The sequence below is a fragment of the Melospiza melodia genome, chromosome 10 (genome assembly GCF_035770615.1).
Source record: "Melospiza melodia melodia isolate bMelMel2 chromosome 10, bMelMel2.pri, whole genome shotgun sequence".
Taxonomy (NCBI): Eukaryota; Metazoa; Chordata; class Aves; order Passeriformes; family Passerellidae; genus Melospiza; species Melospiza melodia.
The window spans coordinates 18,536,258-18,552,774 of NC_086203.1; the positions used below are offsets into that span (position 1 = coordinate 18,536,258).

Consider the following 16,517-nt stretch of genomic DNA (forward strand, 5'->3'; position numbering starts at 1 on the left):
TCTCCCTTTGCCAGCTTTTGATATTTAGGAGGCTTTGAAATGCCAACTATATTTTTATTTGAGGAAGGAATTAATTAACCACATTGGAATTTGTTCAGGACCCCAGGGCTTCACACCCCTACACCTACATACAGGCACACAGCACGATGTGTACGTGTTGGGACACTGGTTTATCAGTCAGAGGAAAATCCTCCTGGTCTGGGTGCCAGAGCAGCACATCCAGGGACTGCTCCAGGGCTGCCTGAGAGGGGAAATAGCACACAGCGACCTGGCAATGCCATCACTTCCTGCAACGCCTTCAGCATGCCTGAAAAGTTCCTCTTCAAGGACAGCCAAGACCTTTTCTTACATTTCTTTAGAAAGCACAGAACATCACTCAATACTGATGTTTCTGGATGATCAAGAAATTGAATCTTGAAATATACAATAAATGAAAATTAGAGTGGTGATCACACACGTATTCAAACTGTTCAATATCTAATGTGCACCACTGGTTACTCTGCACTATTATCTGAAATAGTTCTATTGCACAGGTCAAACTTGTATTCACATTCTCCTCTCACACCTGAAAATGGGGTTTCAAAAAATTTACATAGCCACAGCCCAGCCAACAGTTCTTTCTGAAAATGTCTAGAGAACAACAGGCCTTCCCACACCTGAGAAGGAATAAGTTTTAATTTGGATTTATACTAGAAAATAAAAACATGTGAACTTGTAAAATGCAACAATTAATTAACTCTATCTCCTAAAGACCATGTATGGCCTTATTAGTTCCAGCCTAAACAGTGTCCTCAGATTTTTTTTGCTCCTAATTTTACTGACTCCATTCAAAAAATACTGCATCCATTTTGAAATAAAGGAATGATCAAGGAATTAAAAGCAGCTCAGATCTACTTGCACAGGTATATTAACCCTTAGGGCTTGAAACACTTGTCTTTGATCATTCAATATCACTATTTGCTAAGCTGTCAAGGTCATGAATGGTATGTGAAACTGAATTTTTAACCCACTTACCAAAGAATTTATGACCTAGCACTGCAAGAAAACTGACAGATATTTCTTGTCCTCCTAAAAGTCTGTTGAGTTTAAGGAAGGATATACCAAAGTGAAATGAAAGTCTTTGATTGACTGGTAACAGACTAAATAGCTTAACAGCAATCTGTAACTGTAAAACTGTAATATTAAAACTGTCTTTTACAAAATATTTTAGCAAGGTGGCAATAGGGAACTATGCTTTCATCTGTCATCTGGATCAAGTTAACAATGAAACTCTCATGAATGAGGTTCAAATGAGGAAAAATAGTAAGATTTGTTGCTCTGGGATATAGGTGTAATACAATTCAATAGCTATTACTTTCCTTTGGATTTTCTTCTCAATCTCTCTTCATTTAATGGAATTTGAAATATTTCCAGAATATTCACTTTCAATAGGATAGGATTTTTCCCTATATGAGAAGGAGGCAGATATAAGGCCTGCAGGCTGTCCTGGAGTTATCCTGTGGTATAAGTCTAAAAGCACAAAATTTAAAATCTAGAGACCCACATTCTAGGTTTGATTCTGCTATGGCCTCTTGTTGTCTTTAATGACACTGAAACTCTTTTTCTTGCAATCCCACTGTTTGAAAATAATTCCACATTCTAATAACTCCACAAAAAACGCTGAAAACTTCATGAGGCAGGCCTTTAGTTCTATTCTTCATAATTTTTAATAACAGGTGATTTTATCCAAGCTTTTCTTCTCTGAGACAATATTTAAGAACACAGAAAAGGGCAATTATCTAAGAGAATTGCATTCTCCAGACTACAGAATTCACCAAGTTTATCCAGAGGCTGCACGAAGGAATTATTGGAATGAATCTAGATTTAATAAAAGCATGTGCAACTGCAATTGGTTTTCCTGTATGAATTCAATGCTTCAATCCTGAGTTGCATTAACAGAGGATTAACAAAATGTTTGCTAATTAAGCCAGCTCTGGCCTTATGCTCTCCAAATAAAATCAGTTTTCACATTAGAACAGTATTTTTACACATTCTTTGAAAAATGTCATCATCTGAAGACAAGGGAAGAATTTATTACCATTTCCACTGCTGCACAATTCAGAAATCACAAACTGCCATGGAATACAATTGATATTGGATGTGCTATTTGGCAAGTTACAACTCATTAAATATTGAACAGCAAACACTGTACTTCCCCTCACACACCCCTAAAGTTCAAGAAATTACACTTGTCACTTACAATCTTTTAAGTGACTATAAAAGTTTACATAAATTCATGACTTTATAGAAATGGTGTATTTTCTTATTAAAAAACCCCAAAATATTACAATAAAACAATTTACACTACCACAGAGGAAGATAGTCTTGGAAAGTAGCTACAAAATGCATTTGAGAAAGCACCACAGAATCCCGTGCTTGTAATAATCCTTATGGTGACTTTTGATAACAAAAAAGTCATCACAAGCTACAAAAAAACCTGAAATGCCATGTAAAGCCTGTATTTCCAGAACTTTATTAAGTTCACTAATCCTTTTTTACTTTGTTTAAAAACCATCTTCAGCAAGTTTTCCTTTATTCCACTCCTGTTGTCTCATCTTAACTAAATATTTTTCTGAAATCAAAAAATAACAAGTTCAAGTTCCAACCTTGGAGCCTCTAAAAATCATCTTCAACCTCACTGTCATTGTTCCACCTGCTTTTAGCAGCTCAAGCCTGTAGAGATACCTGCATCCTGCATAAGTGGTGTGAAAAGAAGCCAAAGAGTGAGATTGATTTGCCATCTAGAAAAATACTTAGGAGAGATTCCTTTGCAATGTTTCAGTTTAAACTTCTGCTATACTTTGGGGCACTGTTTCACTAACTATCCAACTGTAAAAGAAAATTCCAAGGCTATTGCTAGAAAGCCAAACCTTGAGACTGCTTCGTTTTTAAGGGCAGCACTTTTCTTGAATCCACACAATGAAATGAGTGAATTTCAACAAATTGTTAAAACACACCCACCAAGTATAGTTCCAACAGAAGGGTCCTTTTTCCACAAGCCAGAGGATCTTTTAACTTGTTATTGCTCTGAAGGATCTTTTGCCAGTACTACAGCTGCATGGAGGAAGTGGACTTAATAGACTTGCAGAAATTGTATTAATTTATGCTAATTATTCATTCCACTTTTAAAAGTGTAATACTAACAACATCATGCTAATTATTTCCAAAATAAATTATACTCTTGTCTTAAATGAGTATAAATATACAATAATATTCAATTCAGGCTTCTTTGTTGCTTGAGCAGGAAGGTTTTAGACACCAAGAAAACTCCAATGAAAAAAAATGATGTTAAGACACTCAGGTTTGCAAGCACTCATCAGTAAGTGAAAGATAACAAAAGCACGGCAGTATGTTAACAAACCAGCAACTGCAAATGCTAAATAAGTATGATAATCATAACCTTATGGGTGTTGGAATGCATCACCATGGGGCAGTGTTATGTTTTACTGAGTGCTTTAATTATGCATTTTCTTTTTATAACATCCCTGTAATGTAATCTGTTCTTATATTCTTACTCTTAACTACATTTTAACATGGCTTTGCTGATTTGTTTCCTGCCTCCATTGAAGAACACAAATTTTTCCCTGTTAAAATTCCAAATGGACTAATAAGCATGTTTTTCTTTTCCTGTTATAGTGTATGACTTGTCTTGGAAAGTGTGAGAGACAGGATGCATGCAGGCTCAGAGTGTGCATGATAGTACACTGCAGAAAAGCTTGGCTACTCTGCATTTAACTCTTTTTAGGTTGTACCTCATTAAGGATAAGACTGTTCCATGCAATGTAAGGGACACATTCAAGTTTCCATTGAAAGTATGGATATTTTTTGGATATATGGATATATTATGGATATTCCTAAGAAAGTATGCATATTTTTCTTTTTCACATCTATATTTACTTAACTCACATGAAGGCTTTACATTTAAAATTTGAATTAAACTTAGAATTCTTATCATCTGTAACATGTAACCCAGAGCAGTTCATGTTCAGGCCCTGTCTGCCCTCACAGGACAGAAAATAGGGTATTGACTATTTACCAAATTTTCATTAAATCCAGAATTCCACCCAGGGAAAATACAAAACCAATTGCTGGACAAATTAATACTCTGACTTCTCTGCAGCAGTGCAAAGCAACTTCTATGTAAATCTTTTCAGAGACATAGGTCTGGTACTTTAGTGTTGAACCTAAGCATAGAAGCTTTACAGACACTTCAGTCCTTTTATAATTAGAGCACTATTTAACTGGTACGAACAACCATTACACCTGCTGCTTTGCAAGATGACAAAATGTGACTGACTTACCCTGAAAGAAGCTAAAGCTCAGAGTAAGCCTCCCTCTTCACAAGCTGAAGGACAACAGCCTCCCAAACACCAGCTGGGATATTGGACACTTGGCAGACAGAGACAGGCAGCACTTCCAAGTGCCAAGCAGACACTTATCTAAAGTACTGAGGCCAAATTTCAACTTTTCTGACACTTGTGATTAAACAAAGCTATGCTGAATAGAACATGGACTGTCTGACTTTTTTTGGGCATTTAGAATTCGTGGTTCTGAAGTCTTTTAAAGCTCTGAGAATTAAAAGTATGGCTTGAAGCGCAGGAAATATCTTGTAATAATACAGCATACTCAGTAATGTATAGGCTCAAGTCATGCTAAAGGTATTTGTCTGAGTCCTACTACTAACCTGGGTAATTACATAGAAGTATGTAAGAACATAGACACAAAGAAGTGGGTTAAAAAGCATAATTAAAGCTCTGAAACTGAAGCTGCCTGAGGATATCTCAGGCCAGGGCCTACTAAAAACAGACAAGCAACGGAAGAAGGAAGGTTCCCTTTTTTCCTTTTTACAACAGGAAATAACTCATTAAAAAGATACTTCCCCGTAATAATTATTTAAAACCAGACATGAATCAGAAACTTCAGCAGCTAAATAAGACCTTAGAAACTGCAAACCTCTGGTTAGTAGCACTGGTCATTTTTCACCATCTTTAATGTCTGATCAGTGAGTTTCAGCTTTAATTTTTACAATTTAAATACAAGCCCAGCTCTCCCATTTGTATCATATAGAAAATATACCTTAAGTTGAAATTACTACATTTATTCCATTGTATGCAACAAAAATTGCTAAATAAAAAATTCCTTTCAATATATTGGCTGTATATTTCAGTATGGACTGAAATGGTGATAGCAACACACCACTGTCTTAATATGCTTAATAGAGACACCTTACAGATAGCTAATTTCTTTTTGATGCTGACTGTAAGAATTACCAGTTTTATCCACAATTACAGCATCAGAAATATCCGACACCCAGTTTTTACAGTTTTTTACTTTTTTGTTAATAGCTGGCTACTTAGCACTGCATTTGAGATCAAGCGTTAAACTATATTTAGTCTTATTATCATGGGGTACATTGCAGTAGAACATAAGGATTTGTTTAAAACATGTCAGATGGAGAAAATCCTTTTGGCTTGGGAGTTCAGAGTGTTATAATGGAGACATTCACTATTCTTGTTTGATGTACTTAATAACCATTTTCACCAAGCAGGCCAGATCCAGAATTACAAAAGTTCCAGTGTTAATATATATATTATTTTATATCTGCATTACCTACTTTTTCCATTTAAGATTTTCAGTCTCAGTGAAGTTAAAGCATTTGTCTGAACAAAGTTGTAGGATAAGTTCAAGACCAGATTATCACCAGTGAAAAAAGATGTAGGTTGTGACACAGATCCTTCAAGAATCAAAAAACTCTGAATAGAGAACAAACAGAAACAGATTTTAAAGCAGGAAAGGGCTCATGTACCAAGCCTGTGGTGCTTTCAGAAGCTGACTGCTAAGGGCAAGAGAAGCCACTCTCATTGAAAAGGTTTGTGTAAAAATACCATGCAAAAGACTGGATTCCTAAGAGCAGAAGGAGGAAAAAGTGATACCATATCCAGCTATGACCCAAGTCTATCAAATTTTATAACATAAAGTGTCAAGTCTTGCTGAGAATATGTGAAAAGTGTTATGAGAGCGCTGCCAACATATTCAGTATTTTTTCAACTGTTTTTCAGGCAAAGGCTTTTAGCTCCACTCACACATTGCCTTGCCTACCCTGTGCCCCTGCTGTGTAAAGCTGCAGGGAAAAGTGACACTCTGCACTTCCACCCCCACAGGAATCCACTGGGCAAAACTGAGATTCAATCCATTTGCAATGACTGTCATGATCCATGTGCAAAAACACAGATCAAAAAATCAGGTTAAAAATTAGGAAAATAAACCCCAATGTAAAGACATGCTGAAATATTACTTCAGATATTTCTAATTAATAGAAAAGTAAACTAAAAAGGTTTTTAAGACAGTAAGGCCAATGAATGCTTTGTATTGACATAAATGGAATGTGAATAGCCACATGTAAAATCAGAGAGTAAAAGCCATTTTACTACATTTTCTGAGAACTTTTAAGGAAAAAGTAATCAGGCTGATTATGAAGTTATTAGGACATCTATTCTTACCTGTTCAAAATAAACAAAGAACCTGTGTACCATAAGTGCAACAAAAATAAAATTATAACTTAAGGGTCTCAGACTTCTCTTTTGTTCACAATTAGGTGCTCAAAGCTTGAACAAGACCAATATTATGACTAATGGTAAACAGCATAAACTGAAGAGGTAAAAAAGCAGCAGAATGATCAATTATGTCTGCAGTACCCATGTGAATAGCTTCTTAACATGGATTCTACTCACTGTGCAATGATGCTGCACAATTCAACTGCACAATAAATGTCTGTCTGAAGCAGATCTGTGTAAACAACAGCAGCAATACAATAAAAACAACAGCAATAACAACAACAAGAAGAAAATTATGTGGTCCTATAATACACACACCTGTGAAACTCAAGGCGATCAGAAAGATTAAATTAGTATAGCATCAGAAACTGAAGCAACAGTGATTAGGAACCAACCCTAGAGCTGCTGCTGCTCACAAGTGCTGCAGATAACCATGTCTGTAATGACACTGTGAAAAAACAGTGTGTGACTTTTCTGCTCCCATGCTTGTTAGACATACAGAGAGCTCAAATAAAATTAATTAATTAATTCAAAGTGCTGCAGAAAAATGTTTTGGGCTGCCAGAATAATCACAATCACAATTTCTAGAAATATTCTTTTTCTGATACAGTAAAATAAACCCTTTCAATATCATAAAACACACAGTGAAATAAAGCTGAATTTATTTATCAGTGAAAATGCAATTTGGGGTATTTTGTTGTTCTTGAATGCTTGATATCACCACCATAATATCAGAGTAGCAAAGTTTCTAAAGTATTTTAGAACAGTATATGTAATGCAAGATGCTGCCTACAATTCCACTTTACTCATTTGCTGCTGAAAGAGATTTTTTAAATATTTACAAGGTAATTAGTAAGAAATAATTCTGTGTATTGCATGCAAGAAAAAATATTGCTAGCTGTTAGTTTGCTGAGGAAGTGTGATTACACACATTTTTTAAATTCCTTGATGGTTTCTCACCCTTTTTGCTGCATTAGCAATATGTTGATGTGATGAAATATAGAGCAGTGAACTAAAAAACTCTGCCAAACACCAGCTTTGCCTCTGGCCAGAGTATTCTGTACACCTGCAGCCCTGAAAGCACTGGAAAGGTTTCTAATTTCACATTTTGAGAAGAAAAATAAAATGCTCTCAAGGAGTAAGAAGACCTTGCATTTTGGCCAAGTGCACTTACATTTTTGGCACTATATCCTACAAGTGAAAAGAGACAACTGGGACATTTTCTCTCAGTATCCAAGTTCAGGATGAATCAGTAACATAGTGTCTTCTGCTCTTCCCAAAATCTCTTGAGAAATTCTAAAAATTGACTTTGTAGCTAATTATTTCATGAAGGATTGCATCACTGTACAAATTTATCTAAAAATACCTTCTCAGAATTCTCCAAAGGAATCTTGGCCAGAGTGATTATGCACATTATGTAAGCACTCAGCCAAGCCCACATGGTAATTTTATTTAACACTGTATTACTGAAAGGTTTTTTTTAAAGCCTACTACAAAGTTCTACAGCTCTCAAAATATAGCATTTGGTGTATGAATCAAAGCAATTCCAGTGGTTTAGTTTTGCTGGGAGTGTATTACTATGCTTCCCAATTATTTAAGCAGTAAACAATAAATATTTAACTGACAGATTGCAACTGCTAAATTGTATTTAAATCATTGCAATTAAATGTTTGTTTCTTGTGATAAAATGTGTTTGCAACACAGAGGTAAGAATTATTACAACTAATTTTACAGCTGAATACACTGTGATACAAATAATTTTTCTAGGTTATCTAGGTTTTGACATAAAAATAATTCTCTTCTTCCAGCTTAAAAATAACAGAACTTTTACTTAAACTCACACAGTGACAACCCATAAAAAGATGGCTCAACTCATTCATATAAATAACATTTTAATCTTTAAAATATGACATGCCTATCTGTAGCTTTATTAAAATAAATCATAAATATTCTCATTTCCTGACAAAGGCAGAATATTTCATTTCTCTAAGATGCCTCATTTTATTTTGCAGTGTGAAAAATTGTGACAAATTATTTTAAAATCAACGTCTTAATAGGGGTTTACAATGTATTTGACATTCACAAAGGCCAGAAAATATGGATATATATATATATAAATCTGAGAGGAACACAGATTTTTTTTTATCATGGACCAGCATGTTATTTTGCCTCTCAAAGCAAAAATTCCTCTTACAATATAGAAAAAGGATGAATGTAATGCTTTATGTTAATGTTTAGCATTATCTAGTGATTCATCTTTTAATATTTGTAAATATTTCTCCTTTGATGATCCTATTAGGATGGAGCAGTTGGGCTTTTCTGAGTTCTCTCTTTCAGCAGTGTAGCAGCTGCAGAAATGGAGGATGGGACAGATAAGAGCAGAAGAAAACAAGCAATGCTGCAGCTGAACATTCACTGAGGTTCTTGAGAATCAGGAACAGCTCGAGAGGGAGCATCTCTCAAGGAAAGAGAGGAACTGAATCACACAGGGGAATCTGCCCCTGGCCAGCACAGCCAGAGCAGCCTTCGTGCTGGATGCACATGAGAAACCTCTGGGGTAGACAGTGGCTCTCCCCAGAGGGATTAAAGAAGTATGAGTGAAGTCTACAAGCTCTATTATCTGATAATTCTTAAGTGTAATAAAGGGGTGACCTAGTTAAACCACATTCCTGTTCCTGGTGACTCTTTTTTTGTGGTGTCTGAGATAACAGGGAGATTATTTTGGCATCAATTTAATCTAGTTAAATAGCTTTACTGAAGATCTTTATCGCTATAAATAATGGAGGTATTTGAAGTATTTGGTTACAATTCTAACTGAAGTTCTCCAACACAATGCTTCTCTAGCAATCCTCTTCCTTCTCTCTGTCTGAAGAAACCCATCAATGTTTTGAACACTTTCCAGCAATAGCTTAAAGGTACAACACCAAAACAAAACAAGCACAACAACAAAACAGTTGCTCAGTTCTCTGATGAACATTTTCTAAATACCCATGATATTTAAAGGTACCATGGAACATGGCAAAGGGGTGTATTCATTTACTCTTCAGTAACCTAAGATAAAGGTAAAAAAGGGAGATGTCTAAAAAAAATAAGCACCCTCTCTTTTCCAAAGAAAACCAAAACAAAAATCCCTAAAATTATTTGGAACTCAACATCATCTGCTCTGGTGCAGCACAGTGGGATGAAGTGATAAAAAGCATGAAGCATATCTCCCTATTTATCATATAGATTTTGATGAAAAGTATCCTGAGCAGCTGATTGACCTGGTGACAATTGCATCATTGCCAGAACATACGTGATAATATCTGTTTCTAGAGGGGTTTTTAACTAAGTGGTTTTATTTAAACCTCAAATTACTAATAGTGTTGAAGACACAGTGATTTTTACCCATTTGAGAATTCATTTCAAGGATAATCACAATTTCGAGATACCCTCTCAGAAAGCCTGAAGCCTTCTGAAAACACAATTATTTTACAACAGATAAGCAAATAAGTGAACAAGAGTAGGTTAAAAAGAGTCCAGAGAATGGACAGATCTTGCTTTTTGCAAAGAGCATCTGCTGTCCTCTTTCACAGAATTAAGAAGGCTGGGAACTATATGAAGAGGGAAAACAAAATGTATTGGCTGCATATAATGTGAGCCAAGTAAATGTGCAGCTAATTCTTAACAACTCCAGAGAAGCAATAAACACTTAAATGGAACACATCCTACCTTGTGTAACTGCTGACACGGGTAAGACCTGGCTTGAACCCTTCCAAAAGGATATCAGCATAAAACAGTACAAATGGAAATAGTGCCAGTTTTCTGTTTCCATGAAAGTATGAAAAGTAAAGTCTCCCCACCTGCTGTTTTAACTGATGTACTAATCTGTCCTTCTCTCGTTTTAGAGCCATTACTTCATCTTGAGTCTTCTTTTTCTTTGAAGCAGACAGCTCAAGCAAGGCAATATTTGCATCTTTTTCACTAATTGCAGCAAGCAAAGCTTCCTGTCTGATAAAATAAATAAAATTAAAATTGTTAAATTCTCATTTAAAACAGATATATACTGCTATACCACACTATGTGAGATGCTTCTTTCAATCACTAGGAGAACAATCACCTACCTTCTGAACACTTTAAATAGCAAACACTGTCAGGTCTAACCAAATAATGAAATAAACTAATTAGCCAAAAATTTCTCTTTATAGATTTTTCATTATTTGTTATATCAACCATTTATCTCAGTCTATTTTACTACAATATGATATCTAACAATAGTTCTGTGCAATGTCTTGCTTTTTTCAATCTTTGATTTTTTTTTTAATTCACTTTCCTGAATTCTAGAATACCTTACACAAATCTCTTTTGACTTATGCAGATCATAGAGATTAAATAATAGAAAGCAGATAAAACCAATTTTTATATTATCCTGTTAACTTGGTACCTTAGGGTTCTCAGTGCAGGAATCTCTGGATATCTTCCTCATACTTACTTACATGTTTTCCTATGTATTTTGTGGTAGATAGGGACAGGTATTGGGAAGATTACGTGATGTAACGGAGAGGCAGGACCCCCTGTTCCCCTAAGATAAGGAACCACCCTAGAAAGTAGCCCCCTAACAGCAGAGCCAGTAATTTTCCATTCCACACCCAGTAACTTTCCACCCCTTACTAACCATAGATAGCAGAGACAGACCCTCTGTGACATAGAAGACCCCCTTAGACTATAAAACCCCAAGAGTAGAGTTAATAAATGCCTTTTGACCGTCCACCACATTGGTGTTTGCGTGCTCATTGGCCCGAGCGACCCTGGAGAGTTCGGGTCGCCGCGCTGTTCCTCAGAACCAGGTCACCTTGCCTTATACCAGAAGGCAACAGTATTTATTATTATTTGCTGTGTCAACACAAAATATATTTCCAAAAGTAAAATACTAGGTTTTTTGATCTGATTGTTCATGAGAAATCATTTCCTTTGTGTTCTTGAACCGCCAGTTTTAGAGAGCAAACAATCTTACAGCACTCAAACACGGGATGACAGAGACACTCACAGGGGTACATCACAAATAGTTTGTGAGGAGGTAAGACAAAGGCAATTTTTTACAGCATGCAGTTGAAAGCACAGATCTTGCAGTGTCTTATACCCTAAAATGCTCATGCTCTGGCAAGGCCATAATCTGTCCCTTGATTTCATAAATAAAAGAAATATATTCACCTTCTGCAATGTACTCGGCGACAGACTATGACTTATCAGCCAAGAAAGAGCACATAATACACCTAATAGCTTTTAGAAAAGAATATGTTATGGCCTGTGCCTTTTCCCAGAACTATATAAGATCAATCATTAAAAAATAAACAGGGATAAATGAATCATAAATTAACCTTAGGCTCCAAGTGCTAATAAATGTAAGAATACGGCTCGTGAACTTCATACAGTCAAGGTGAGCTAAAAGTTTGGAATTCTCACAGTCCTTTACTTGCCAGCAAAAATGTCAAGAAAGTTATTTCACTTTTATTTCAAAGTTCCTAATGTATTAATATAAATATTTATAGGACAATATTTCTGATGGAGTCAAAGAAAAACAACCCATTTATTTTAGGCGAAGTTATGCGACATGGATCAATTTTAGATAAACAGTTGCATTTTATTCATACACTTCAATAGTCTCATTTATTATTCTGTCTTGTTCATTCAAATTTCAGTTAAATGATGTTTAAAAGAAAATTCTGTAGGACTCCAACAGTCTTAATTTAAATTATAGTTATGAATTATTTTAAATAATCAATATTACACAAAAAATATATATCAGAGTGCTGCATATCCATAATGTTAATTTGAAATGAAATATAGGTACATTGTTTTTCTACAAACCTCATAATAATGCATAAAAATTGTTGTGTAGTGATTTGTAGAAGGCTCTCAGTTTGTTTACGTGTTGTGCTCAAATACCTATTCCACAACATTTTCATTAAAATATTAGATTTTTAATGTATCAAAATACAAAGAAAAAGTGGTTTGCTACTCTATTAGTTTCCTCTGAACTTGCAGAAAGCAAGCAATTTATCATAAAATCATAGAATGGTTTGGGTTGGGAAGGGCCTTAAAGCCCATCCAGTGCCACCCCGGCCATGGCAGGGACATCTTCCACTGTCACAGGGCGCCCCAAGCCCCAAAGGCCAACCTGGCCTTGGACACTGCCAGGGGCAGCCACAGCTGTTCTGAGCACCCTGCGCCAGGGCCTCGACTACCCCACAGATGTCAGGCATGACAACACAAGTTCCCTGGCAGAAATAAAGGTATCCTGTGATTTTAAAGCCAAAGAAAAGGAAACGGCATATTGCACATAGGCAGGGAATACGTTCCTCCAAATTAAATAAGGTTCACTCTTCTGCATTTTTCTGAGAGCACGCTGTCATAAAATTACAGCGAAAAGTCAGTTAGAAGTGTAACAATGTTCCATTTATACTATCTCAAGTTAAACATTAATACTACCATCACAAACCTACCTATTTTCATTTTGAATGTGTTAAAGAAACCTACATCTCAGAATTTCCAAGGTTTCAGAATTCTTAAACTTGTGTTCTTAAGTTGTGTAGGTTAACTCCATGCCAGCCAACCCCAATATAATGTCTGCTCTCTAACAGCAAATTCCACAGTAAATACTTGTCACCCATGAGGTTTTTAATGATATATAGTTATTTAACACATATTACAGCTGTAAAAAGCCAAAAATTGAATAAAATGATTAAAGGTTGAAAAGGACATGAAGGTATACTGAAATTTTACTTCTCTGAAGTTTAGATCATGTCACTGCCTCTAAATCGGCAGTAAAAACACAAACCTGACTGGTGAGGAAGAAGAGTCAGAACTACTGAATTATTTGGTATCATTTCAACATCTGATAATAGGATTCAGTCACATCCATATTTTTTGTACTGCCAGCCTAAATATGATCTTGTGATCTTAACTGCTCAGCTCTGCAATATTCTCCACTCCACTTTAAAGTAACAGATGAGGTGAAACCTTTCATGGGAGAGGAGAGCCAGTCAACATGCTTTGAAAAATCTGCACTCTGGATTCTGCAGGCCCAAACCCACAAAATTTTGCAGACCCTAGCATGTATTTTCTCAGCTGATGGAGATTTTCCTATCTGGGGAAAATGCCTGGGAAAATATGTAACCAAACACTTTATTCCAGGAAATAACGACTCATATCAAGCACTTCCAGGAAATGATGGTTCAGAGTCATGTGAAATAGCTGCTGTCAAATGACACCACAAGTGGTCCACTGAGACACTCCAAGATTTGAATCAAACCCATAGCACATATACATATATGTTTAAACTTCCCCCCCCTAAAATTATTGCCAACATATTTTTTAAATCTTTGTAGTTAATTTGAGTGGAGCTGGGAGGAGACGAGTGCGCGACACGAGGGTGGGGATTTCTGGGGAAGTGCTTCCCCAGCCACATGGAATGATGAACATATCAAATGCAAACTCACACTGCCAGCACTCTTGCAGCCTCTGAAATCATTACTATTATACCCAAATGTGTGCCAGCCTCTGTTGAGAAGCTGCAAAGCCTCAGCTATCAGGGACAAGGTGTTTCAGCTCGGGCACGGTGCCACACAAAGTGCTGATGGCTCGCAGACTGGGGCTGGCTCACACAGCCTGCCCAGGGGGGGCAAAGCACCTGTCTGCACTGACACATTCCTGCATGTGGCAGCAGATTATCCATGTTTATTATCATGGAAAACCTCAACAGCAATAGCCTCAAATTTAACCAGGCATCTAGGTTAACAAGAGGTTGGCACAGCTGGTCTATTCTACCAAATGATAGGTCGGTTGCTTTAATTCCTGTTAATTAACTAGTTTTAGTGCTAAAATTTTTGAAAATCAGGATCTGATTTGGCACCAAGAGCAACATACAGTCTGATACACTCTCAGCTAACATGCCTAAGAGTGTAAGCATATTTTATAATTCCTAATTATCTACTGTGTCAGGAAAAAAAATGACTATCCAAATACAGTTCTACAAAGATATTATCACTATTTGCAGCCAAAATGTCTCCTCATTGTTTAATAAATTATAGCAATAAAATACATTTTAAAATAATTTATTGGAGCAGTGGATTAAATGACATTCTTTAACAGTAATATTTATAAAGAGTAATCCCTTTCGTTATTAGTAGTTTTTCCTCTCTTTTTTTGGCAAACTAATCTGTTATACAAATAACAGGGTAGTATTTTTAACACCAAAAAAAAAAAAAAAAACCAAAAAAACCACAGTCTAACTTTTCACAGTAAAAGTAAGTAAAGCTTCAAATTAAAAAAGATATATTAAACCTTACAGCAAATGGTCCACATTGGTAATTATTCTGTCCATTTTTCTTTCACCTGCATAAATTAATTCCTAGGATTCCCAACTTATATCTTCCACTACAATATGCTGATTATTGCAAGGAGAGGAATGAAAACTTTTCCCTGGAAAAGCAAAAGTTATGAAATGAAATTTCTCCTCCCCTGGCAAAGGCTGACTGCAACAACCCACAGCAACCTCAGGCCAAGTCTCCTTAACACAGAGCCAGTGAATGCAAGAGTCTCTCAATAAGCACACTCCCAGCTGGGGGATCTGGGCTGACAGTCCAAGTGCTTCCACTAAGGGGTACCAAGGAAATCTGCACAAAAATCTGATTATACTTAATGTCACTTCATATACAATACAAACAGAACACATGAAAGAAACACCACCACTCTGATGGCCAGGAATTTACACAAGTTGTGTTCTATCCAAAATTCCAGTTTGTACAATGTTTCCATTAACTAATGAATGATGGACTAGAAAATCTATTTGTTATATTTCAATGAGGCTTCAGAATGGGTGGATTTTCACGTGCCATGAAGACAGGAATAAAATTGGTCTTTACAAACAAACAAAGATGCTGCCTAGAAGAGTAAGGAGAAATTCCATATTGGTGATCTGTTGTGAATAAGGCAAGTATCATATTAAGAAGTAAAACCAAAAATAGACTGCAAGGCAGAAGTGAGTCTTTTCATCTACAGAAAAGCTCTTAGCTGAAATACTGAATCCAGCACTCCCTGAAAAATGTGGGAAAAGGCAGAAAAATGACTGATGAGAAAACACCAGGAAAAACTACAATAAATAGTCTTTGAGTGACAATATGGTAATGAGAACCTAAAAGGCTATGTCAAATTGAAATAGAACTACTTTTTTCTATATTCATGGCACACAGAACAAGAAGCAATGTCCATAAATTGCAGAAGAAAGCAGCAATTTTTTTCCTCCTAATATCTAGCCAAGGTGTAATGATAATGGTCATTCCTCAGTGACAAATACAAAGAGTCCTTTCCTTGGAGTAATGATCAATTATTAGTCTGAAAATAGAGATAGCTTTTAAACAAACAGAAAGTATAAAATAATATAAATCTTTTAGTAAAGTCACTGGAAGTAGTGTCAAAGAAAAATCTGGATTTAAAAAAATTACCTTACTGAGGATTAGAGAAAAGCAGGTGATAGCAAAGTAACCCAATTATAAATGTTACGTAACACCTGAAAAATGCAATCTTGGGGATCTCTAGCAATACATGCAGAGTTTGCATTTGGGAAAGCATCTGTCCTGGAGTAAAAAAATTACTTAATATGAAAAGGAAGTCTTAGCATACTGGAAGGGAAGATAAGATAATGCAAGAAGAAATAAATCCATGAAAGTCTCTGTTGAATGCCAAACTGAAAAAGTATATTGTATACAGTATTTTATCAAACTTCAGCCTAAACAAATGTCAAATGGAATAATTTTTTTAACAAATATGGGCAACAACTGAGAAAAAAGGGTTGCTCACTAGCATATATTTAGTCAAGATTAACTAAGGATAAAAAAATGTACTAAGAACAGATTTAATAACCCTAAACTGTCATTCAGCTAGTAG

The 16,517-nt window shown here is 35.8% G+C and overlaps 1 protein-coding gene across 10 annotated transcripts in view; it reads right to left on the bottom strand.

The window, feature by feature from the left end:
* The window catches only part of ERC2 (ELKS/RAB6-interacting/CAST family member 2), a 401,773-nt gene that overhangs the window by 124,113 nt on the left and 261,143 nt on the right, over positions 1-16,517 (bottom strand). For all 10 annotated transcript variants that reach the window (XR_010028823.1, XR_010028829.1, XR_010028825.1 and 7 more), the window contains one exon: positions 10,436-10,583. Coding sequence is in view for 1 of the 10 variants with exons in the window: in XM_063164669.1 (XP_063020739.1) it covers positions 10,436-10,583 (148 nt within the window). In the remaining 9 variants the exon portion in view is untranslated. The remainder of the gene's footprint in view (positions 1-10,435; positions 10,584-16,517) is intronic.